The sequence below is a fragment of the Talpa occidentalis genome, unplaced genomic scaffold (assembly GCF_014898055.3).
Source record: "Talpa occidentalis isolate TD23 unplaced genomic scaffold, MPIMG_talOcc4v2.1 talOcc4.4, whole genome shotgun sequence".
NCBI classification, from domain to species: Eukaryota; Metazoa; Chordata; class Mammalia; order Eulipotyphla; family Talpidae; genus Talpa; species Talpa occidentalis.
The window spans coordinates 4,345,329-4,372,020 of record NW_023604295.1 but is presented as its reverse complement, the minus strand read 5'-3'; the positions used below and the strand labels follow the sequence as shown (position 1 = coordinate 4,372,020).

At 37.2% G+C, this 26,692-nt stretch overlaps 1 protein-coding gene across 8 annotated transcripts in view; it reads left to right on the top strand.

Annotated features, from left to right (window-relative positions):
- The window catches only part of TTC3 (tetratricopeptide repeat domain 3), a 106,840-nt gene that overhangs the window by 41,401 nt on the left and 38,747 nt on the right, over positions 1-26,692 (top strand). For all 8 annotated transcript variants that reach the window (XM_037524954.2, XM_054700277.1, XM_037524956.2 and 5 more), the window contains 15 exons: positions 1,503-1,563; positions 5,258-5,342; positions 6,569-6,703; positions 7,344-7,424; positions 9,624-9,736; positions 11,604-11,724; positions 13,749-13,871; positions 14,620-14,721; positions 16,361-16,453; positions 17,075-17,139; positions 18,109-18,245; positions 19,227-19,553; positions 21,533-21,784; positions 24,546-24,592; positions 25,483-25,539. In XM_037524954.2, coding sequence (XP_037380851.1) covers positions 1,503-1,563; positions 5,258-5,342; positions 6,569-6,703; positions 7,344-7,424; positions 9,624-9,736; positions 11,604-11,724; positions 13,749-13,871; positions 14,620-14,721; positions 16,361-16,453; positions 17,075-17,139; positions 18,109-18,245; positions 19,227-19,553; positions 21,533-21,784; positions 24,546-24,592; positions 25,483-25,539 — 1,799 coding nt within the window. The remainder of the gene's footprint in view (positions 1-1,502; positions 1,564-5,257; positions 5,343-6,568; positions 6,704-7,343; positions 7,425-9,623; positions 9,737-11,603; positions 11,725-13,748; positions 13,872-14,619; positions 14,722-16,360; positions 16,454-17,074; positions 17,140-18,108; positions 18,246-19,226; positions 19,554-21,532; positions 21,785-24,545; positions 24,593-25,482; positions 25,540-26,692) is intronic.

Genomic DNA, 26,692 nt, shown 5'->3' with positions numbered 1-26,692 from the left:
GGTCTGCGAGCCATGTGGGACCCTCCTCCAGTGGCCGGGGAGCAGCCGGGGATCGAACCGGCGCTGCAGAGGCTGCGGGCAGCTTCGCAACCCAGTGCTCAACCGCTGCGCCACCGGGGAGGCCCTATACTACTATATTTTGATGGAAATCGTTTTAACATTTATTATGTACTTCCCTGCCTTTTAAAACAGTTTTTAAAAATATCAATTTTCTTGGTAACTCTGGGTTTTTTATAACAGTTATTTATCTCGAGTTTTCATGTTGTTTCTTTCAGGGAACTGAGGTGAGATTGTTGGCCTAGCAATTGGTCCTGTTGCTCTCCTTTCCTCTCTCATGTGTTAGCTCAGTTGTTTTCCTTTCAGTGTTTGCTGCTAGTGGTAATTTCTGTCTTTTATGCCAACTATTTCTTACAGGTGTTTTCGTTTGATTAGCACATTATCAGAATTATAAAGAGGAAAACTCAGGTGATGACTGTCTTGCCTGACGTTACCCTAAATGTGAAAATCTTTGAAGATGAAACTTCTTTTTAGAAAACAGCTTTTAATTTATTGATATTGCTTAACATATTTCAATGAGTAATGTCTACTTATCAATAAGTACTGTTTACCTTTCATCTACAGTCAGGTGAAGAAATTGAGGTCCCACGGTGAGGGTTAGGTAGTTTGCCCGAGGTCGGATAGTAAAAATCAAACTAGAACTCTGCATTTCTAGAAGCTTCTTTTGTTTTCTGAGGCTGCCAAAACCAGTTCAAACTCTCTTTCCCTCCTGAGTAGGCTCTGACTTGCCTATGCCACCTTTCCCCAAACTTTCCATAAAATATACCCTGTACCTATTGCTGAGTTATCATCTACAAAATTTTACATATATCGTTCCCCGCTGAAAAGTATGCAGAGGCTCCTACTCCTGCTAGTTAGTTAAAGGCTGAGCTCACTGAGCGATCTAAGGCACAACTCACTTTAGCCTGCCTACCAGTCTCCAAACCAGATGGTTTAATGTTTCTTAAATCAGTGTGACTCAGTGGGCCATTCTACACAAATACTACCTGCTTTTTCAAACTGAACACAGATGCTGCCTTTCTACTCGCGCTTGCTTGAGCCACACCAGCTTAAGTGACTTCCCTTTTACTGTGAGTTACTAGAGCAGTTCTATGGAATTAATGTCAGTAACATCACAGTGTCTTTCTTGTACTAAGTAGTAGTGATTATTGTTAATTTGAAGTCACTATCTTTTCTTCCCACATGATTGTAAACTACCTGAGAAAAGGAACTCTATTCTTTATCTCTTGGCATCTATTATTGATCTAAATAATCATAATTTATCTTTGTAATAACTTTATTGCATACATAGAAAAACATCACCAGTGGCTTCTTTTGGCTTAGCTGTCTATAGATACATTCACATGTAATATTGTTTTCATATTCCAGTTTTAAACTGATTCACTTTTCAAAGCTTGGAGATTTTTATGTACAGATTTCAAAAACTAATACTTTTGTATTCACAGCTCCACCTCCAAAATATAAAGGAAAACAAAAATCCAGAAACAATGAATTGGATAAGTTCAGGTATGTTTTTGATGTAAAATTTCTGTTTGTTTTTCCTAATGTTGTTCTCTTTCCAAGAAAAAACAAGTAGCTACCTTTATACAGGTGTATTATGATGAATACTAGGTATTTAAATCCCTTTTAAATGCCAATGGCATTTCTTTAGGAGAGGATCATTCTGGAGTTAAAGGATTATTAATCCTGGATGGTTAATACTGATTTATGAAAGTCATTGTTATGTGATAGTGATTTTCTTAAAAATCAAAAATGTAAATTCAAAAATATGTACTCATAGGAGGAAAAAATTCTCAGAGAACTGAAGGGTAAAAATTGCCTCCATCTCTGCTCACCTTTCCCACAGTTTTCTTCTCTAGTGGCTCCCTTTCCACACTTTTTTTTTAAATATTTACTTATGTATGCATACAAGAGGTGGGGTACGGGCCAGAGGTGCGGAGGGGTGAGAGGATTCACCAGAGACAGAGTGGGGAGCAGAACAGGCAGACTGACTGAAATACACTGCTGAGGGGAGCAGCGGGCGAGACAGGAGAGGTCTGCTGCGCCATATGGGTTGCTCCCTGGCGGGCCAGGGATCAAACTCGTGCTGCAGAGGCTTCAGATTGCTTCATAGTGCAGTGCTTAACCCCTTGCACCACCAGGGAGGCCCGCCACATTTTTTATTATTATTTTCTTAGCCATTTGGAAGTTTACTCTGTATGCACAGGCATGGAGATATGTATATTCAGAAACCCTTTTTGAGTAATTACCACTAGAGGAAAGTATTTGCTAATCAGCTGACTACTTATAAAATTCATTTACCCAGTGCACATGCCCACACCCTTCCCTCCCTCTGAAATTAACAGTTGGAACTCTTGCTGCCTAATCCACCATGCCCTACAAAGGCACACACTGATTGCAAAGTAAAATTGTAAATCTTAAAATAGATACAGAAGTTCATTAAGCCAGTGAAAGGGATGCTGGAAAAACTACAAAGCTATTTCTGTGAGTTATACCAGTTGTCAGTTTTCTTCATTTTTTAAGGCTGATTTCCTTGATAGGTGCTTGAAGGAGAATGATCTGACTGTCAAAGCACTAAAAGAAGTTAGTAAAGCTCATTTTAAAAACAAATGACCATTTTTTTTTTATGCTGCTACAAGGATCAATAATGGGGTAGGAAAAAATGCCATGTCTTTCCCCTGGCCCAGAACTCCCTACCACCAAAGAAACCAAACCCTGTACATCATCAGTCTTTGAATGCACTGTTACAATTTTAATCTGTTTTGTTAAAGATAAATTTGTTTCTCTGAGACTTTGTTTCTGTCTTCAACCTGAGAGCTTTTTGTTTGATTATGTCTTTACATACGTTACTTCACAAGTAAATGGGATAACCACATATATTGGATATTTTCACATGGCAGACCACGGAGCTCTGCATCCTTCATTTTCATGATAGAGATGTATATTAGAAGTTCTTTCTGGAATAAAATTGCTCTGTCAAAAGGGATATATAATTTTTATTTTGATAGGCACTGCCAAAATGCCCTGCCCAGAAAAGGGGCACTGTTCACATTCCTAATAAACCATGAAGTCATGTGATTTAATTAAAATATATCATCAGCTCTCTTTATTCACAGGTTTTGCATCCACGGATTCAATCCACTACAGATTGAAAATACTTATAATGTAGTTAGGCCTACCATGGTTGCCCCTGTACTGAACATAGACAGATTTCTTGTAAATTGTCCCTAAATAATAGAGTATAATGATTATTTAGATAGCATTTTTTAAAAAAGATTTATTTATGCATGTGAGAACTGGGGGTACAGGCCAGAGGTGCAGGGGTGAGAGGATTCACTAGAGACAGAGTGGGGAGCAGAACAGGTGAATTGACTGAAATACACTGCTAGGGGAGCAGGTCTGTTGCGCCATGTGGGTAGCTCCCTGGCCGGGGATTGAACTTGTGCTGCAGTAGGTACGGATAGCTTCAGACTGCTGCAACTTAACCCCTTGTGCCACCAGGGAGGCCCCTGCATAGCATTTCTATTGTACTAGGCATTGTAAATCAACTAGCAATAACTTAAAGTATATTGGAACATATAAAATACTATGCCATTTTATATGAGACTTGAGCATCCATGGATTTTGGATACTGAGGGACAACTGTATTGGTCTTTGTCCTTAATTCATGCTGTAGAGCTTCTAAAATCATAGGAGTTTGCTGAGAAGTATTATTAGAAGTTGGGACAGTCAGCCTTACTTCCTGATTTCTGAGGAGGGGAAGACGGCTGGAAATTCATTTCAGTTACAGTGGCCAGTAATTTAATGAAAATCTCCACAAACATCAGAGCTCAAGGAGCTTCCAGATTGGTCAGTATATTATGAGACAGCGTGGGTGGTGCACAGGGAGCTCATGAAAGCTCTGTGGCACTGCCCCTGCTCCATACCTTCCTACCCATCTCTTCCATTGGGCTTTTTCTGAATTCTGTATTTGTTTTTGATAAGCTGGCGATGTTACTGGAGCCAGGGTCTGAGCCACTTTTAAGGCAAAACTCGAACGATGACTTGGTAGGAGGAAATCAGGTTTAATGAGGCGGTGGCAATCTGGGGAAATGTTGGAGTGCTGGCTCAAAGGCCATTTCCCCAAACTGGAGAGAATCAGGAACTTATAGGGGAATGGCTAAGGAAGGGGAGAGTCTAAGGGTCTGCATCAACAGGATTTCAGAAAATAGGCAGGCATTTCCAGGAGCCACTACATGCCGCCCTTTTCTTTCCAGTTTGGTCCTGACCACCTCTGTCATGGCACTGGTGGGTGTGCTTTTTCTGTGGTCATGAGGTTGTGGCTTCACCCTTGTCTTCTGCCTCCATTTTGTTCTCAGCTGGTCTGGTTTTTGTCTGCAAGAAAAGTAACAGGAGCAGGGCAAGGATGAGGAACTTAAGCTACCACCTGGTGACAGTAATAGTAGTGAGTGGAGGGTTTTCCTAAGTCCTGTGAATCATTCTAGGCAATTGTTGTGCCAGAGGGGATTCATGTACCTTTCCCCACCCCCAAGTTTATAGGCAGCCTGACAGTGTAGGGTAGCCTGCCCACCTCATTGTAACTGACACCTGAATGAGGACAGTCTTGGACTGAGCATTTAATAACCTGTGCGGTCTGTGTTAAATCCAGAGTTGGTGTCAAGTTGAATTGTTGGAGAATTAATGTGAGAAACGTGACAATACTGGTATTTGGTGTTGGGAAAAAACCCACATTTGGTATGAACACCTACAGGTCTGAATCTTCCTATGTTCACCAGCTCTGGGAGTCAGATTTTATGAAACTGCTGTATCGTTAGATTTTCCCAGAAGTGGATTTTCCCAAAGATGGAGCATCTTGGCAGTATTTCAGGGCACATTTCTTGTTTTAAGACTAAGTTATTATTGACGGCTGTAGATGTCAAATAACTTTCGATAATCAGTGCAAAATTCCAAAAGCTATTCTTACATATAATTTTATTACCCATTCATCTGGTATCTCTCCACCTCTAGGTTTATAGATATTTTTATTGTGATTTCATTGGAGTTAGAGATTAATTTGGGGAGAACCCACATCTTGGTAATATTTCTGTTCAGGAACTTAGGATCCTGTTTACTTCATGTTTAAAATAATCTTCAGTAACTGCATTTTTTCTTTATATAGGTAGGATTGTTTTGTTCTAAAACAAATGTTTTTCTCTTTTAGTTCTAATTCACAAGTGAGTTTACCAGTCGATTTGAAAACCATCTTGGAAAAACAGTTTTCTAAATCTTCCAGAGCTGCACATCAGGTAAAAAGGTTTTTGTATGGAAAAAGCAAACTTCCTGAGAAAAACATTTTTAACATGAATAAAGTCTAATCATGTACCTCCCTAATATTGGATTTTCTTAATAGATTTTATTGTGGACATATAATTTATCCAAGCTATCATTAATTATATATTAAACTCAATACTTACATTAACCGGTGATTTAATGAATGGTTAACATTGCAGAATTGTTTGCATCTCCCAATCCTAACCTTTCTCCCAATAATTTTACCTTGTTCTATCCAAGTACCTGTTAATAGGAGTAGAGCTAAAGTATTTATTTCTTGCTGAAAATGAAGGTTTGTTCCAGGACATGAGGGCAGTTGTCAAAATCTGATAGTGATCAGTAAATTATCTGCTATAATATGTCTAGTTGTTCTGTTCACAGCCAAACAAATCTGCTTATTTAAATGGTGCCTTGTAAGAGAATAAAGTAAAATTGTTGAAATTTTAAAATACTGTCTGTTTAATCTGAAAAAGTGAGCAAGGCATAGCACTATGTCGTATAAAGTGGACTGCTCTTCAGCACTATTTACAATAGCTAAGCTTTGGAAACAGCCCAAATGCCCAAAAATAGATGGCTGGATCAAGAAGATGTGGTACATATACACCATGGAATATTACTCAGCATTCAAAAAAGATAAACACATGCAATTTGCAGCAACATGGATGGCGTTGGAAGGGATCATGCTCAGCGAAATAAGCCAAAAAGAAAAAGAAAAATACCGATGGTCTCACTCATAGCAGGAATCTAGAAAACTTAAATAAGGGACCAGGAAAATGAATATAAGAAAGTGAAAATCAAAATAAACAAAAAACTATGAACCAGAGACACTTTTTGGGGGGTGGGGGGCGGGAGGGGAGGGATTGGGGTCAGAATGGGGCGTTTGCAATTGTATGGGGAATATAAAAATAAAATTTATTATTTAAATTAAGAAAAAAGAAAAAAAAATAAAGTGGACTGCTCTTCATGGCAGTAATAGAAGCACTGAAAGTACAGTGGTGAAGGGTATCTTTTTGTTTTTCACTTGAAAGGAGCTGTGAGGTGAGAGGGATATTATGTATTAAAGGATAGCTTTTGATACTTAGATTCTTATTTATGGTCAAGCATGACAATATTAACTACTCTGTGATGAACTTTGGCATTTTAAGTTTTACACTAAAAATTTATAGGTCCGGTTCTCAGAAATTGGATTTCCTTTTTGCAGGATTTTGCTAATATAATGAAAATGCTGAGAAGCTTGATCCAGGATGGCTACACGGCTTTGCTGGACCAGCGCTGCCGCAGTGCTGCACAGGCCTTCACAGAGTTGCTCAATGGCTTAGATCCTCAAAAAATAAAGGTGAAATTGCTACCATATGACTTTTTTAGCAATGTCAGTGTGTTTTAGGTGAACGTACGAGAAAATCAAGGGTTTTGCTATATTGTAGTAAGGCACTTTAGGTCTTGCCAAGATCGGCTGACTTGGTTTCAGGTCGGGAGAGATAGGAGATGATGTTCCCATTCAGCCTCTGGTTGCACTCAAGGGACACAGCCCATGTGTAGACTCTGCTCACATGCTTGACAGTGTTCACTTGAATTCCTGTACTTCTGTTTTATTAAAGTACTAAATCCTGTATTTGGACTCATTTTAGTCATAATCTTTTCATCCACAACCAAACAGTTAGATTGTAGGAGAATTGTCCTAATCTGTCACTACTACCTACTTAGTTGCAAAAGATGACTTCATTTATTTTAATGTCATGAGCCATGTCTTCTAGGAACTCTGAAACAATGATTCTATATTTTAAATACTTGATAGCCAAGTAACTGCTTATCTTTGCCAAACATTTTCTAATTCTCTTTGACCTTTATTACAATCGTGTTGATTAGTGAGATTTTATTACCCTTCTTTTCCTGTCATATCTAAAAGGTTGGTGTGGTACACATTGGGCCATCTTAGTCTATGTTTAGAATTTTAACTGTAACATTTTTGTTGACAGCAATTGAACCTCGCCATGATTAACTATGTTTTAGTAGTCTACGGACTTGCTATTTCTCTCCTGGGAATAGGACAGCCTGAGGTAAGATTTGTAACAGAGACAATACATTTTTTAAATATGCCATTGATTTTAGAAAATAATGTCAAAATAGTTTCCCCATTTTTACTTACTTCTTTGACTTATTTCCTTTCTTGGTAATTGTTTCTGAACTATCTAAGTTTAGTTTGTGTTTGTTTTAAAGAAAATTTAGTTTGTGTTTCTATTAGAAAAAAATCTGTGTCAGACGACCAGTGGTAGTCCTTTTATATTTGTATAAGTAGAGGACTTAATGCATCATGATAGATTTCAGAAACATGTTGAGGGAAAAAAGCATGTTAGAAACATAACAGATGGCGTGATACTACTCATAAAATTCGGAAAATCTGCAGAATAACAGTACATATTGTTTCTGGCTGTCTGCATCTTGTAAAAACCGTGGACTTGCCCAACGTCAAATAAAATAATGGTTGCATTTAGTGATGGAAGGAAGGACGGGGCCTGGAGATGTTAAGAAAAGATAATTCAATTTTGTGTTAGTTGTTTTATTTTAAAAATGTAAAAATTCCAATATTGATATCTCTTAGTTCGAGTTGGTGAGCACTTGGTGTTTTATTTTCTAGAGTGTAGCCTCCGCATGATGTATGCAGTGTGTGACTGAGTCACATGACTTCCATTACTCATGTTCTTTCACTGCTCTTCTACAAAGCTTATTCAACCTGTACTATTCAGTATTAACTTTGCTTTCCATGATTGTGAGTTTTTGGTAAAGGTTGAAATGACTCTTGAATTATTTCAGGTATAATATATCCTTTCTACCACTTTGGACTCCAAGCTTCTCTCACTAGATGAAAACTTGATCTTAATTGCTACCTAAAAAGGAGCAAATTGTTGCTTAGGTTCCACTCTCAGTGGTCCTCTACTTGAGGGCTTTTATTTACGTTGTACTTTTTGTGTTCTTATGTGACAGATGGTAATGTCTTCTGTTAAGGCCTGTCTAATTTGTCTTCTAATAGATTGATAAAGAGAGTCCTCCATTTTCCTCAATTTTTCTGTTCTTGGCAGGTAATAATAAATGCCATGTTTTACCTTATCAGAATTCAAGGAATATTTCATTAATGATTTGTTGTGAAGTAGTGAGATTGATTTAAAAAAAAAACAAAAAAACTTGCACGTGTGGTAGAACTTAGATTTTGAAAAGAATTTCATCATTCAGAATAGCCCCATAGGAAGTGATATGTTCACTCCAGTACCATCCTCACTTAAAACATTTATGGATGCCTCCTTTGGAGCTGGCCTCATCGCTACTTGTAAGCTCCATTTTGTGGTGACATTTCCTTTTTTATCTACAGTGGGGTTACCTATATGCTTTGAGCTGTCTTTGGATATTTTTCTTACACAAAATGCATTCAGAGCAGAGATTTCCGCTATTGAGACTAATCAAAAGGATGTATGCTAAGCTGTATATAAGTCTTTTTCTATATAAGATGTATATAAGTCTTTTTCTAAAGAACTGTTTTTAAGACAGAGCACTTTCCTGTCTTATGCCATAAAACATGTGACAATACCATTGGCATGCCTATGCTCACTAGGGAACAGCACTTACCATGATGTATGCGCTGGTATGTTTGCACCCAAATCAGTCTTTTACCACAAATTCACACCTTTTAGTGATAACTGGCACACACCAGACCCTCCTGTGTCTGTTCGTAATACTTATTTGGTTGTCTGATGGATGTCTTGACTTTTAATTCTCAAGCTGGATCACTTTGGTGTTGTGTCTCTAAGTATTCATATAGTATATGAAAATGTGTAACTATTAAGAAAATGAAATGCAGTTGTAATTTTGCCATGGAAATTTTTAGATGTACAGTTGTTTTTAATATAGTACACAAGAGGCATCAGCCGTCTGATAAAATCTGTTCCGACATTTTTTTTTTTTAAATATTTATACATACAAGAACTGGGATACAGGCCGGAGTTGTGGAGGGGGAGGTGAAAGGATTCACCAGAGACAGAGAGGGGAACAGAACAGGAAGATATACTGAAATACACTTCTGAGGGGAGCAGTGGGCGAGACGGGAGAGGTATGCTGCCCATGTGGGTAGTTCCCTGGCCGGGGATCAAACTCATGCTGCAGTGGCTGCCTCAAGCTTCATAGGTTGTGTCTTAACCCCTTGCGCTACCAGGGAGGTCCCCAGCATTTCTCTTTTTGTGTGAGCATTGTTATTACTACTGTTAAAGGAATTATCTGAAGCTGAAAACCAATTTAAGAGGATGATTGAACACTACCCAAATGAGGGACTTGATTGCTTGGCCTACTGTGGAATTGGAAAAGTATATTTGAAAAAAAACAGGTTAGTAGAACTGTTTCTAGAATTATTTGCTATCTTCTCCTTGGCACACTATTATAATTTGTTTACTTTGAGGACCAGCATTTCAGTATTAATTATTAAAGTAAGACTAATTAATTCAGCTCCCAGTGTTTCGTGAAATTTTGAATAGATAGGAAATCAATAATAGAGTAATTTGAGACAAAGAATTTTATATTTTATCTTTTGGTATACCTCATTTATCAGTGGTGACGGAATTGGTTTTAATTAATGCTTTACAAGTCCGATTGTGTGATTTTTTTGTTAAATACCTATGTCCCAAAAAATCTGTATAAAGATGGTTTTAATGAGAGGCATATATAGTATATGTTCAGAGACATCTTGAGTTAGGAATAAAATTCTGTTCTTTCAACTTATAGTTGTAATCTTGTTTAAAGTTAGTATGTTCTCTAAGTGAATGTTTCATACATAATCTCCAAATTGCTGTACAACCCTTAGAGGGGGACAGGATTATGCCTTTAGCTTTAAGTGGTAGGTAGGTATGTTGGATTACTTTATAAAGAGATTGTTCACTGACTGAATGTCATTCATAACTTATCAATAGCCTCAAATTTTCATTTAACTTTATAGAGAGAATTTTATCAGACCATTGGTACTATTTGGAACCCAATCTGAGAGCCTTTTTTAGTATGAAGTAAATTGTTTTATGTCTGACTAGGCTGAACTATATTAAGTAGAGGCAGGGGAAATGAGGAATTAGCAGTCACTTATAAAGTAGTAGCAAATGAAATTAACTTCAGAGTTAGATCTCAGTTGTTTTGTTTTGAGCATATCTTTAACTAGTGGCACATGCAGATATTTACATAGTCTAGGAAAATGACAAAGTGAAAAATCATGAGGATCATGACAAATGATAACAGTCTCCATGTTCAAAGACAATCAGACTTTAATTTCAAAATAATAAGCTTTGGGGTTCAACATCTAATATTCTTTTTGCCTTTTTAATGTATAGTTTCTGCTCACTCTCTAGAACTATGTAATTGTAGATGGTGTTCCAACTTTTTGCAAGTGAATTTTTTCTCCCCACAAATTTTATTGATTTATCAATCATTCTTTTTTACAGATATATAATTTTGGGAGTATAACTTCACACTCGGGAATTTTTTCTATGCTTATAGACATGAATAGGTTTCATTTAAAGACTGGAAAAAGGAGGATATCAACCCTCCTCCTTGTCTGGTCTGAAGAGAAGAATAAAGACCGACTTACTGTCATAATTCAGTATGTTAGTATTCTTCTGTTGAATGACTTTGGAATCTATTGACAATATTTTTTGAAGCCATAATTCAAAACAGATAACTGAAATATTTTAAAACAATTCATACATGCATTTGTTTTGTTAAAATAATTCACTGCTTTTTGGTTGAAGAACAATGTCCAGAATTCATGGTCTCTGTGATTTTGTCAGCAGAGAGATTTTTCACTGTAGATGTCCTAGTAGAGTCCTTTTTATGATTAAAAAGTGGAGGGTTGCTTTCTTCCTTGATCAGCTTAGCAAATGAAAAAATGGAGCAGTTAGATTCTTGTTCAGTTTCTACTTTAATTGTTGGGAACTTTCAAAAAACAATAAAACAACTTTGAAAGGACTAATGTGCACCTGCTGTATTAAAACCAGTGTCGGGACAAACGAGCTTAATTTACATTACTTTTATAGCAACAGCAGTTATGCCCTGACTTATTAAAGAACGTATACTTTACAATGAATATTTCTGTATAGTGATTTATCAGATATATGCTTCCTAGTAACATGAAAGTTCTGACTTTTGTTGTGGTGACTGTAACTATCACATTACATCTTTAATATCTTCTTTTCTTCATGATATGACTTTAGATTTCTGGAAGCTCTTAATCACTTTGAGAAAGCAAGAACCTTGATTTGCCGACTTCCTGGAGTATTGACTTGGCCCACAAGTAATGTGATTATTGAAGAGACTCAGCCAGGGAAAATAAAGGTAACTTTATTTCTGCAGAGTGCTTCTTTATAAAAGCCCATCTTCACTGATTGATGCAGGAGTCAGAAGACAAAGAGGCAGGCATGCTCTGTCCCCAGTTCCCTATGTGTGTTTCTCCTTTAAAGACTTGTCAGAATCACATTTATTATTTCCTGTGTGCCAGTCACACACCTTCCACTTACTCCCATTAATCCTACAGCAGCCCTACTGTGTTGAGTTCTGTGATTCTTCCTATTTTACAGATGGGGAAGATTAAATTTAGAGAGGTTATATAATAAGCTCAAAGTTAAAACAGCTAGGAAATGGTGGAGTTGGGATGTGAATCTGGCATTCTGACCTCAGAGTTTCCATTATTGAGCAGTGTGTTCTAGGTTTTACCTAGAGAAAGGTAGAGCGTTGTTGTTTTATCATAGTCACTCTAGCTATTGAGATCATACTTTAAGATTGGAGAGTGTAATTTAGTCTCATATCCAGAACTGTAGGGTCTTTGCTAGTTCTAGAAAGCCTAAATTACGTGTGAATTGACTAGGACAGACCTTTACTTGTGGTAAATTCTGGCATGTGCTGAAATCTTAACTTTTGGCTGAAGGTTTTAAAAGCACAGGGACTGGCTTTTAAAACCCAATAATAAAAGCACACATAATCTAGTTAATAAGTACCAAAGGATCTGAGTAGACATATCTGCCAAGCAGTTATACAAATAGTCATTAAGCACATGAAATGTATTCAACAGCATTGGCTATCAGAGAATGCAAGTTAAAACCACATTGAGATACTACTTCACTCCCACTAGGATGGCATAATCAAAAAGGCAGAAAGTCACAAGTATTGGCAAGGATGTACAGAAATGAGAATTCATACATTGCTGACAGACATGTAAAATAGTACAGTTGCTTTGGAAAACAGTTTGGCAGTTCCTCAGTAGGTTAAAGATAGAGTTATTGTACAGACCAGCATTCCACTCGCAGGTATATTCAAGAAAGGAAAGCAAGTTCTCACAAAAACTTGTGAATGTTCATAGCTTCATTATTTGTAACAACCAACTAATAAGTGGTTAAATAACATGTGGCATATCCATACAACTGAATGTTGTTCAGCCATTAAAAGGGATGAAGTACTACAACGTCTACACCATGGAGGAATCTTGAAAACATGTTAAAGAAAAAGAAGGAAGCGAAACACAAAAAAACCATGTATCAGAATAGTCCAATCTATACAAAGAGACAGAAGGTAGATTAGTGCTTATCAGGTGCTCTAGAGAGAATGGGGAGTGACTACGAATGGTCTCTTGTTGGGTAATGAAAATGTTCTGAAATTTATATTGTGGGAATGGTTGTACAATCCTATGACTATGCTGAAAACCACCAAACTATGTACTTTAAATGTGTGAATTGTATGAAATGTGAATTATATCAACAGTTACTATAAAACACAAAACAGGAGTGGGTGAAGTTTCTTCTCTTTTGATACTTGTTTGGGATGGAGGCAGAGGAACTATTGCTAAGGAGGAGCCAGCAGGGGAAACTAGCCTGAGCCTGTTGGGGGCTTCTGCAGCTGCGATGTGGCTCCCCAGGGAATGAACAAGCACGGGGGGCAGGGATTTCTGGAGAGGAATCATAGGTGGTAGGCTCCCAGCTGAAGTGACATTGGGAGAGAGAGGAGTCCCATCTAAGGGTTAGTTACCCTCTTTCTTGACTCCCTCGGTATGCTTGAAGGAGTTCTCTAAGAGTTATGTGTTATAAAATGAGGTTTTGATGATTATAACACAGGGTAAGATTTTGATTCTGAATCTGAAATTCTGGAATTTTTTTTGTCCAATCCTCCCCTCCTCCTCCTCCATTTTTCGTGACATGGCTCTGTATCGGTCTCCTTCTAAAAGGAAAAACTTAAAATTTTCAGGGTAGTTTGTTTTTGGCTGGAAAAGTCTTATTTATGTTGAAAATATTTTGATTGCAAGAGGATGTTGAAATCATGAGCGTTTTTATTGATGGATTGGTATGATAGTACTGTCATTTTTGTTTTAGATGCTTTTGGAAAAATTTATTGAAGAATGCAAGTTCCCTCCAGTGCCAGATGCCATTTGTTGCTATCAGAAGTGCCGTGGCTATTCCAAAATCCAGATCTACATCACTGATCCAGACTTTAAGGTAATGGTGAATATACACTAAGGTACTCATTTGCGGTTATGCTTTAAAGAGACTTAATAACTAATTACTGAATTACAAATATTCGTGTTCTCTGATTGTTCTGCAGTTTTATGTCTTCTTGTCTGTGCTTCCCCAAGACTGACCTCACAGTGGGAACCCAGAGCCACTGCAGTAAACATGGAGGGTAGGGGTGGTCATCTGGGAAGGCAGACTAAGTCCATAACTCCTTTCCAGCCACTGTTTCACACAACTGCTTGTATTTCAGAAGCACAAGGAAAAAAAGATTATGACCTCCGATTTATTGCAATTCTAATCTCTTGTAAAATTTGTGTCCAAGAGTTAAAAGGCCATTCCGACCATTATAAATTAGCCCCTAGAGATCTAAATTTGAGACCAAGCCTGGTATTTAATTGAGTAAGTTACTGAGCCTTGGAAGATAGTAGTTGCCAGCTGCTGTCCCTGATTATCAGATCTAATGAAATAAGATACTTGATAAATTGTAAAGGATAACGCAGCTGTACACCATGGAAATGAGCATGTCAGTCCAGGTCCTCACCTCCAGCAGGAGGCGCTCTGGGAGTGAGAAGCACTGCATTCCCCCTGGAGGAAGTGCTGTGTCTAGTTAAGTCTGCCAGATGAGTGCAAACAGCTCTGTCTTCACACGTGTTGTCAGTGTGAGAGAAAAAGGAAGAGTATGTGTGTATAGGCATCTTTACAGTGTGAATTAAAAATCTTTTTAAACCCCCAGGGTTTTATACGAATTAGCTGTTGTCAGTACTGTAAAATAGAATTTCACATGAACTGTTGGAAGAAGTTAAAGACAACAACCTTTAATGATAAAATTGACAAGGTAAGCCTAATATGATTGGGTTTTATAGTATGCTTATTGTGTGTTGATACTTTTTCCTGACAATCTTCAGAAAAGAATATTAATTTCTGTGCATTCTAGACATAATTAGAAAGTTTTAAATTGAAAGTTTTAGAAAGTTTTAAATTGAAACTTTAAAGATAAAGTAGGAAATAGGTTTTGTTTTTATTTTATGCAAGCATAAAGACAATAACCACTGAAGCCTTTAATAAGTTGTTTAATGGGTCTTTAATCTTAGGACTCTTAGAATCAAAAAAAATTTAAATGTCTCATTTTTAAAATACAGATGTTAAATTATGCACTGACAATTTTAATTCTTCAGGACCTTTCATTTAATTACTTTGAGGTTATGATGAAAATTAGGCTCTCATTTCTTTATTTTCTGCCAAAATATGATGATTTGTACCTAGAAATCAACTTAAATTTTGTACTGCCACTTGTCATTGGGGCTTTTCTTAGTTGGCAAGATAATGATGTTACTACCACTGGCTAGGAATACTTTGAGAGAAGGCATAATTTTACAATCTTTTTGCATTCATAGAATTTGTTTCTGATCCATGTAGGCTATAGACTTAAAAAAAAGAAAAACTTTCTACACACTGTGCAGCCTCCTGTAAACCCCTGTCCCTATTGGGGAAAGGAAAAGGTGGTTAAGTTTGGTAAAAATACATACTGAACTTTTTCACATAGTTTTAACTAAGGGTATTATGATATGACCAAGGAACTGCTGCCATCGAAGTCACTTTTGTGATGTTTTTATTGGAGTTCTCCAGCTGGACATGCTCCCTTAGTGGTTTGACCATTCCATGGGTTTATACAAACACCCTCTGCAAAGTTTGGCCGCTCTTTCTCAGGTATAGTGAAGTTATATGAGCCTTAAATAGCTTGTTACTCAGAATAAGAAAGTTTCATCCCTTCCTTACGTTATTTCTCCTGAAGTACCACAGCTGTTGGCCAAGGTTAAACTGTAGCAGCTCTAGGCTATGTAACTGCCTTCTGTTTCTGAATCAGAGTTGAAAGTGACTGTTTTTGTGGCAGAGGGCAAAGAGGCATGGCCATCCCATGCAGTGTTCTTAAAGTTTTAGCTTAGGCATAATGTACATAATGTAAGTTCGCCTTGAATTATCCAAAACAAGTCACAGGGTCAGCTTTCTAAAACAGGAATCTCGTACTTGCTACAGAGCTTCAAAAATCCCATGGCAGGGCCCTCCCTGGTGGTCTAGGGGTTAAGTCTCCTTGCTATCACTGCTACAGCCTAAGTTTGATTCCCCACCAGGGAGCTGACCCACATGGCGCAGAAGACATCTCCTATCTCGCCCGCTACTCCCCTCAGCAGTGTGTTTCAGTCAGTTTACCTGTTCTGCTTCCCGCTCTGTCTCTGGTGAATCCTCTCACCCCTACACCTCTGGCCTACACCCCAGTTCCTCTATGCAAAATTAAAAAAAAAAAAAAGGTCCCATGGCAATGAGCAGGGATTTCAGTGCCTCCCACAAGGGAGGTGGGGACAGACTTTATTTTGACTGTTACTGATAGTCATATGCATGTATAGATTTATTCTGATACTTGTATAGGTTTATTCTGAAATATGGTACACTCTTGCTCTCATTTTTTAATTAAATAGGACTTTTTACAAGGAATTTGTCTTACCCCTGACTGTGAAGGAATCATTTCTAAGATTATCATTTTCAGCAGTGGTGGTCAAGTTAAATGTGAAGTAAGTATCTAATAAAGGGGAAATCTTACTAAACTGATAACCAGAATACTCACACATTTTAAAAATTGATTTACATTTGTGGAAATTGTGCGATATGCATTCTTTTTAAAAGAAAAGAAACAGTTACTTAATTTAAGCAAATACAGGAAATAGGATGTGAGATGCTCCTTTGCTGTGATGGAGTTTCATATTCTTTTATTTCTTAATAAGAAAAGGAGGCATTTTACATTGGAGGTTTTATCTTTTCTATTACTTTGTTTTCTTAATCCCCAGTAAGCTTACTGGTTTTGGTGGGTGTTGGGGTTCTTAGAGAAAGAAGTGTCTTGAAGGGTTGTCTTTACTTTTTGGGAGTGGCAGGAGTGGATTGTTGTAACATTTGTAGTTTCCTTGCTCTTCTCCTTACTCTTATTTTTTAACGTCTTCTAAAGCTTGTTTATCCTTGTTCCTTTTTTCAATAAATTGCTTGGCTAGTGTGTTCTGGACTTGTGTCTGGGTCAGAATATCATCACTGTTTTCTATCCAGTTGAACATTGTGTGTTTTTTAAATGCTGTTACTTGTGGTTTTGTACTCTGTGTCATGGAGTATGAGACAAATTTTGGCTGTCTTTGTTTTATTTAAAGTTTGAACACAAGGTCATAAAAGAAAAGGTTCCTCCAAGACCTATTCTGAAACAGAAATGTTCTAGGTAAGATCTTTAACCATCAACCAGTAGCTTAATGATGTCTCCTAGAATATGTTTCTATTAAATGCAGGTTTAAAATTGACTGTGAACACATACCTAAATAAGAATTTTTTTAATTGAATTCTATGGATATTTACAACTTAAAGAGAACTAGCCTGGTATGGTTAAGTATGAAAAACTTGAATTAGTAGTTGAATGTGAAGTAAAATTATGACATTTGATGCTGTGAAATGACATGTTTGATAGATTTGGAACTTAAGTAAACATCATGTGTTTCACTCTCAGTTGTTTAAACTTTAATTCCAAAAGCATTTTTGCTTTTTAATTTCTGTCTCAGAGATAACCAATGGCTATCTCGCACTCTGAAATGCTCAGTGTGCTTTCAAAATGATTTTCTTCTCTGTCTCTTCCCCAGATAAGATAATTTCAATCATTTTTTCTTTTTTGGCCCTTTTCTAAGAAATTATTTTTTTCATCATTGGTGATGAAGAAAAAGCAAAAGAAAAAGATGAACAGAATTATTTGTTGCAGAAAACTCACTGTACCGTATCAACCAAATTCTAGTTATGGGCCATTGTTGAGATGTGAAAATAATATTTTATTGTGAGCTCATTGTTTGAAATGAGTGCATATATTTTCTTGCAGAGTAATTTTTACTATACCTGTTTACCCTAAGCAATGACTAATATGTGCATGGGAATAACATCTGTACAATCTCTACATGCTGTCCTTAATTAGAAGTCACTCAATAGTGGAGGGTCATGTTTTCATGAAATAATGTACCCTTATTTTGCTGAATTGATCATACATGTCAACAGTTTGTGATATTAAATGGAAGATGAAGGCCTGTTTCTAACTAAAGGGAAAATGTCTGTCTTAGTACTTAAGAATAATTTCTATAATAGGCAAAGGAAAGTGGCCAATTGAGTTTATAACACAGGTGAATTATCACTAATTGTAAATGTTTATTAGCCTAGAGAAGTTAAGACTGAAAGAAGACAAAAAATTGAAGAGAAAGATTCAAAAGAAGGAAGCAAAAAAATTAGCACAAGAAAGAATGGAAGAGGACTTACGGGAGAGTAATCCACCCAAAACTGAAGAGCAAAAAGGTATGCTGAAGTTCAGGCATGCTTGGAATGCTTAAAAGTGTAAATAAAACTCGGTCTTGTATTAATTGATACTGAATTGAAGTTTTGGTATGTTAGTGTTTTAATACTGTCACTGTGAAGTTGAAAATATCTGACATGCCTATTGTAAGTCTCACAGTTTTATACTCACCTGTCACCTGATTGACATGGGAATGTCTTGGTAATTTCAGTGTTCCTGTGGACAGGTTGACTAACTTACTTTCAGTTTTGAATGGAAATCAGCTTTTCTCATTTTTTTACTATTACTATCACTATTTCCCAAATGAAGTTTTCCCTCTTGCTGTCTATATTTTTTACTTAGTATTTCATTAGTGTTTCACAAGCAATCAAAATTCTGTCCCAATAAAAAATTTTTCAGTGAATGTTTGTGTTTTAACCTTGCGTGCTTCAAAGGGCTAACTGGCCATCAGGGAGATGCGGGGTGGGAAGATGAGATACTGAGGTATTTTCCATCATGGAGTCTGTAATCTTAGTGTCCAATGATAAGATGACTAATACCTCAATGACTACAAATATTAGCTAATTCATAACTGAATAAATAATAATCCTTTCAACTCTTAAAAAAATAAGCACTTTTTACATGCTTATTGATGAAATATTAACTACAAAATGTAGATCGTTCATGAGACTGAAGGAAGTAACCTCACTTGAAAGGAACTAGGATTTTAGATGTTACCTGAGTGGTGCAGAGTGAAGGAGATCGGGTGGGTACTTTTCAGAGGTTTGGTTTAACGTGAACTTGTCAATGGTAATGTTAAATATTTGTATTTATTAAATATAAATGAAATTTAATTTCTAATGTTAAATTTCTTGAAGTGTTTATTTAAAACAACATGATCTGAGTCATGTTTTATATTATAGTGTAATATTTCCTTCTGAGTTTATAGCTTTGCAAATTAGTCCTATTACTTCATTTTACTGACCGCTGTTTTTTACCCTTAGAAACTATAGACAATGTTCAGAGTTGCCAGTTCCTTGATGACAGAATTCTGCAGTGCATAAAGCAGTATGCTGACAAGATTAAATCTGGTATACTGAATACTTCCAAGCTTCTCAAAGAGCTGCTTTCTTGGAAGGTCTTAAGCACAGAAGACTATACTACATGTTTCTCTAGCAGAAATTTTCTAAATGAAGCAGTGGACTATGTCATCTGTCACTTAATTCAAGAGAAGAATAGAGTAAAGACAAGAATATTTCTGCATGTTCTGAGTGAACTTAAAGAAGTAGAGCCAAAACTGGCTACCTGGATCCAGAAACTTAATAGCTTTGGTAAGTCACTTCATTCTAGAGATGTGGTTTGTAGGCAGGATAAACACGGGCCTCAGAATCCATTTTCATTTTCCTATCATTTATGATTTTTTTAAAATGCAGGACTGTACACTTGTGTGGTTGAAATTTTAGTACCTCCCCTGACTTATGACTTTTAGGCTATTTTATAGATAGGTTAAAATCTGTTTTTTTCAAAAGTGTGGAAGTTTAATCAGTAACAAAATCCTACCCTATATACAAAACTATCATTATTTGTTGTTGGTTTTTTTTTTTAAAGATTTATTTATTTATTTACTTATACAAGCACGCACTGGGTACAGTCAGAAGCACAGGAGGGTGAGAGAATTCACTAGAGCCAGAGTAGGGAACAGAACAGGCAGACTGATGAAATACACTGCTGAGGGGAGCAGTAGACACGTCAGGAGAGGTCTGCGTGGCATGTGAGACCCTCGCCAGTGGCCAGGGATTGAACCGGCGCTGCAGAGGTTTCGGGCAGCTGGGCAGCTTTGCAGCCCAGCACTCAACCGCTGTGCCACCAGGGGAGGCCCTAAAACTATCATTATTTGTAATGTGATAGCTATGTAATGCTAGGCACAGCCCTGGGTAACTAGCGCCCCCTGGAGTTGGCTGCTTGTGCTGTGCCCTCTGGGGTTGTGCAGTTCACTAGTCAGATTCCTTAAAGGAAAATTTAGAGGAAAGAGTGGATGGAACTAATTGCTTAAGATCACCTAAAGTAAATCTCTTACCTAAGGATTAATAAGTGGGTATCACCTAAGGCAATTCTAAAGGCTAATGGTATATGTAGGTATTTATGTATGTCTCCTGGGGTTGAACTGGGCTGTTAAGAATCACAGGATTATAAAAACTTGTGATATTTCTAATTTAGCTGGGAGAAGGAATGTTGAGGATGACCCTCTAAGCAGGCAGAAGGCAACTGCAACATTGCTGTGTAATGCTAGGTGGCTATGTCTTTGGGCCCCATCTTGGGGCCCTTTCCTGGTGACTCTGATAGCAACTAGCCTAACACAGTGGGTGAATTAGTAGGCAGCTGTGTTGCTTCCCTTCTTGAAGCAACACACAGCCATGCCAGAGGCACCCGCCACCTCCCCTGCTACCTCACATGCTCTGATGTACACCCTGAAAGGAGGTGTGTTGGCTCTGGTGTTTTTTAATTGATGGTTCCCTGAAACCACCTACAAATATTTTTTACGTGGTCTTTCTGATTCTGTTTAAAGATTGTGACTTTTAATGCAACATGACCTCTGCAAGCTTACTGTGTAATCTAGAAGGAACACAGGGCAGGGTAATTTTGAATGGGCTGTCTGCTTCTTTTGCTAATGAGAACCAGGAGCCAGTGCTTTATTAGAGATGGACAGAGTTCATCTTGGCTTTTTGGTGGCAGTGTTAGTAAGGAGCAGGTTTCATCATCCTTCTGTTAGAAGAAATGTGTGGGTTTGTAGCCACCTTGTTCCTGATTTGGACAAGGAGGAATAAAAGCAGGAATAATGATCACCTTGATTTTTGATAGAAGCCATGGTATTTTGGAGAATGAGCAGCAGTTCTTGGCAGTGTTGGGGAAGGAATTTACCCATTTTCTGTTAGAAAGGCATTTAGAAAGCATTTGCATATTATTGATGCTTTGTCACTATGGACTCTGTAGAAAAGTATTGTAAAAGTTTGCTAGTTTGTACTAATTGAAATAAAGTCATGAGTTAGTGAAAATTACTGTATTTTAAAGGAATTTAGTGCCTTTCATCTCCTCGGTCTAATCAAAATGTATTGAATAGTTAAGCATATTGATGTTAAATATTGTTTAAATGTAATAGCTTGAACAATAGCTTGAAGTTTATTTTCAAGTATTTAAATGTTTTTACTGAGGATGGGAGCAAACTATAATGAAACCCTTCTTAAAGATGTGAAACTGTGATTTTACAATATATAATTTCTCCCTTCCGATTTGGGTTTCGTTTTCTTTATAGGCTTAGATGCTACAGGACCATTTTTTTCTCGTTATGGAGCATCTCTCAAGGAGCTTGATTTTAGCATCATGACTTTTCTCTGGAATGAGAAGTACGGTCATAAACTAGGTTCTATAGAAGGAAAGCAGCTTGATTATTTCTATGAACCAACATCACTGAAGGAAGCACGATGTTTGATATGGCTGCTAGAAGAACACAGAGAGAAGTTTCCAGCCCTACACAATGCTTTAGATGAATTCTTTGATATAATGGGTATGTGTGCTGAATTTTGATTTATATTATATCTAATCTTAGGGGGAAAATTTGTGAAGGATTTGGGTAAAAAGCAGTAACTAATGCAAATTCCATCTTATTCAAATATCTAACAAAGATTATAGTGAAAATTATTATGCTGCTATTAACTGGCTTATTTGGGGGAATAGTGATTAAGAATAGTGATTTTTTTATATCCTAAAACCTCTTTATTCAATTGTGACATAAGCTCAAATGGGTACGTTTCACGGACACCACACCACACCATTCTCATCTAAGATACTTTGACGGTATCATGGAAAAGATTACATATTAAATGGGTGGAATTTAGTAGGAAGTGGTTTGATCTGTAACATTCACGATAACATTGGCCTGCAGAAGTAGAATCTAGAGCAGCTAGCATACCTGTTGTGGAAAGAGCCTAGAACTGGGAGCCAGGATATGTAGACTGCTTCAGACTCTTCATTGCCAATTCACTAAAAACCTTTTTACTGCTGCTACAGTGTCCTGAGCTAAGTGTTAACAAGGAATTCAGAAATGCTTATAGTATTCCCTGCCATCAGGTACCTTATGTTCTAGAAAAGGAAATGAGATGCATCTATGTAAATCCAATATGGGAATAAGTGCAGCACAAAAGGACCAGAATAAGTGCCAAGGGGCTCAGGTGGAGGAATGAGCACGTGGTTCACCCTGGGGAGGAGAGTCTGAGTTCTGGATGCTTGAGTAGAGTCTGAGCTGAGCTGTGGAGGTGGAGTTGGACAAGTTGGAGAACTGGGGACCAATGTGAGTAAGGACGTGGAGTCCAGTTTGGCGGAATAGGATAACTAGGAGTTAATTCCTTAGCCTCACTGAGATCTTGGATTCTTCATTGTTAAAATGAGAGGATTTGAAACCATCTATGAGGTGCCATTTTGCCTCAAAATTCTGGTACTCTTCTTGGGTTCTAAATTTATTTCAGTTTCTTATCTTTGGTACTTCATATGTCTCTTTTGTCAGTCTTATCCACTGCCAGCGTCAGAAGTCTACTTTGGGTGATGTCAGGAGTGAGACTTAACTTCATGCTGTTTTACAGGGTCAGGCGTTGTACAGAGGTGTCACATGTTACAGAGTACAGATACAAGAAGCTGAGAAGCTAACTTTCTCATAGTGCTTAGCATGGAGCACACTCAAATATAGATGACTTTATTTTTCCAGGACACAGCTTCAAGACTAGAGGTGACATGCTGCTTGATAGCCTGTATTTATTGCCCTCAGTTTGCTGCTGTGGATAATAAAATACTGTGCTGGAACTGATTTTATATTGCCTCCTGCATATTTGGATCATAAAACAAGATAGTTAAAAAAGACAATTCCTTCTCCATACATTTTTCTTAACTGCTGTGTTCTTCTTCTTCTTTTTTTTTTTTTTTCACATTTTAAAAGTACAGGTTTATTGGGAGAAAGGGAAAAAGAGAGACACCTTCATAGTCACAGGCAGACAGGAAGGAGAGCTGCCTAATTGCTGTGTTCTGAACCTAAAATATTAGTCTTTCTGGCTGTGACTGTTTCTCTGCATTTAGTCGTAGAGTCAGAAGCCACCAACCAAATGACTGGCCAGAGGTTTTCAAATCCAATAGCTCTCCTTACCATCCTCACCCCAGATGTTTCCAACTATCTCTTTTTATATTTAAAGGAATGATAATAATTACTTAACACAATCCAGAATCACTGATCTTGTAACTAAAGTATCAGTGATGTCACCACTCTACCTAATTAGGAGCCTAATTACTGAAGTCTGATGCATATTTCTGTGCTTGAATTTTTGTGTAAACATCCAAGAAGCCCTTTAAGAGCGATGTGACTGAGCCTACTTGTGTCCCTAGAAAACTCTTTTTCCTGAACTTATGTGTTAATAGCCTTGTTGTGTATCTTGTTTTTAAGAGGAAACCCTGGAATTGGTCTTAACTATTCCCTTTCTCTGTTACCCATATTCAGTTCATCACTAAATCAAACAAGCTTCTTTAATGTGTCCTTAACTATTCATTCCTACTTCCCTAGGCCAGGACAATAATAATCTTTCTTTGATTTGACTATTGCAGTAGTCTCTGAACTGGTCCCCATGCTTCTGACTTCCCATTCCGGATCTTCTCTTGCCTTGCCACTAGTGACATCAGTCACTCTCATCTACTTGGGAAACATTTACATATAAAAGCCATGTTGTCCATCTGGGTTTCTCATCACGCTCCTTTTCTAGCCTCTGAATACAGACCCCACTTACTGTGCCCAAACCTGCCTTGTACTTTCCTGCCTCCTGTCTTTGCCCATACAGTGCTTCCAGTCATGTCCTGCCCCTTTGCATCTTCATTTCAAGTCTTTCCCAAACTCTTCCCAAGTCCCTCCTTGGGCCTCTCCCCTTGAAAACTTTATTATCCCATCGACTGTGTTTCCACTGTACTGTGACACCGCATTAGTCTGTTTTGTAGAACAAGGGCTTATTGATGGCATGTTCTGTGCATCGCTGTATTCCCAGCATTTAGCATAGCATAGAGTTGGACACCCAGACGGCACTCAAATGATGTGAACTGGACTGAAATTTTGTGGTTCTTTGTAGCTACTTTCCCATATAGTTAGCCATTTTGGTCTCTGTTTTAAGCTAAACTGTGTCGAAATCAAATGAGGAGAGCATAATTGATGTCAGTAGTGTCTGGGACTTGATAGGACTGCATGGCAATGTAACTGGTTTCATTTCCTCACAAAACCATCTATCCGTGTCTTCCTGCAGACAGCCGCTGTACTGTGCTCAGGAAACAAGACAGTGGTGACGTGCCTGTGAGTTACTCGGTCACTTCCAATGTTGTCTTCTCATTTAGCCAAAGAGAGAGAGGATGGCCCAGGCCAGAATTTATTTCCATCGCAGGGGCATTCCAAGCCAGATCCAGAGGATTTCTGGGTCTTGCACACTATTCCATGAGAAAGCTAACCCTGACCATCCTCTTGGAACTGGGGCACCAGACAGACGCTGAGCCGTACGGACTCTCCATAGTGTTTGAGCCACTGCCATGCAGAGAAAGGACGTTCTCTCTGATAACTAAACTTTTGATTTTCTGCTCTAAGAAAAACAAGAGACTATTTTGAATGACTCCATATTGAGTTTAAGTTATAATTATTCAAGTAGTCCTTTTTATATTGTGGCAGTTTTCAAATAGAAAGATGCTATTTACTGATTTGTTAAATCATCACCTGATTTATAGTTGAAATTTGTCTTAATCAGTGCTATCCAATATTACCCAGCTAGCAGGGAAGCACAATTACTGCACTCTATGGCAAGTTAAATACTTCCTGAAATTCGCTTTGTGCCACATCTCGTGCAGATGTCTAGTTGGTTTTAATAAAAGGATTATCATGAAAATGCTATGAGCACTTAACTGGAATTACTTTTTTTTAAAAGTCCAATTAAAATACTATAAACTTTGTTGAAAGTGAGTTTAAAATATTAAAACAGTTAAAAGTTTAGTTACAGCATTAGGTATCATTAAGCTTTTTATTTTCTGTTCTAAGTCATAATACAAAAGCTGACAATATTGTGTTTTTGAGCATTTTTTATGTAAACTGAAAATAGTTACATATTTTACATTTTCCAATGGAAAATTTTATTTACATTTATGTTGACCTTCATGTACTATTATTTGAGTGTTTCTTGATTTCCCCCCATTTTTCAGTTTAATTCTACCAAGATTAAAAACAAAGGCAAGAAAAAGAAGCCAAAAGATTCAAAGGTATTGTTCATTTTCTGTATTCTTATCTAAATTAATTGTGTAAATTAGAAATAACCAATTTCTGGGATATTTTGAACCATTTTGTAGCAAAAGAGTTTATAGACTATAAAAAAATTTTGGTGTTCTCAACATTTTGAGGAAACGTAAGGTTAATATTTTCAAGAGAGATACCTCTCTTGTCGGTTTTACTTTCTAGCTATTTCTGAGTTAAAACACTGTCATAATGTAGGAATCTGTGTGGGTGATTATAGAGAGTGGCCAAGGTGGCTTCAGAGTCAGGCAGTTCTGTGTTTATATGTTGGTTTTATCAATAATAATAGCAACAATTATTATTAATCTATGTGACTTTAGTCAAACTATTTGAGTTCCTTATGTTATCATCTGTGATACCGATTACAGTAACTATAATACAGTTATTGTGCTTATTAGGTAATAAATGCTTAGTAATTGTTACCTAATGATATTACTGTTAAACTGGATTTTATAGTTGTTAAGAAAGCAGAACAATAGTTTCCAGTATTCTAAAGCTTTCACTGGAATTATTTCCATTCAAGTATTTATTGCCTAAAATACTCAAAATGAGGTTGATGAGTACTAGTTATATCTCGGGATTGATAGGATTCTTTCTCTTGAAGTTCTGCCTCAAGCTCGTGAAATAAATAAGGCATTATTTTTATGTCTTGTGGTGGATTCCTCATGACTCATGTATTTGGGAGTCAGATAAGGGGGAAGTTGAGAAAGAGAACAAGTTGTACTGGAGGTGAGAGCAGCCTTTATTTATTTATTTTTTTATGGGACCCTCGCCAGTGGCCAGGAATGAACCGGAGCTACAGAGGCTGCGGGTAGCATCGCAGCCCAGCTCTCAACTGCTGCGCCACCAGGGGAGGCCCGAGAGCAGCTTTTTATAAAGTCCAATGAAACTCTTCTTTTTATCTTTGACTTTATGTCTTCATTTTATCTAAAATAGTAGTTTAACTGAGTGACATTTAAATATTTTTGTAGCATTGGAAGCCACCTAAATGTTATTTGGATCTATATTTGAAGCTTTTATTATTATGCATTTTCCTCTTTGCCAGAAAACTTAGCTATGTATTGGCAGTGTGTGTGCATATTTCTATAAACATTCATTGGTGTATTAATGGTATTTTTTTTC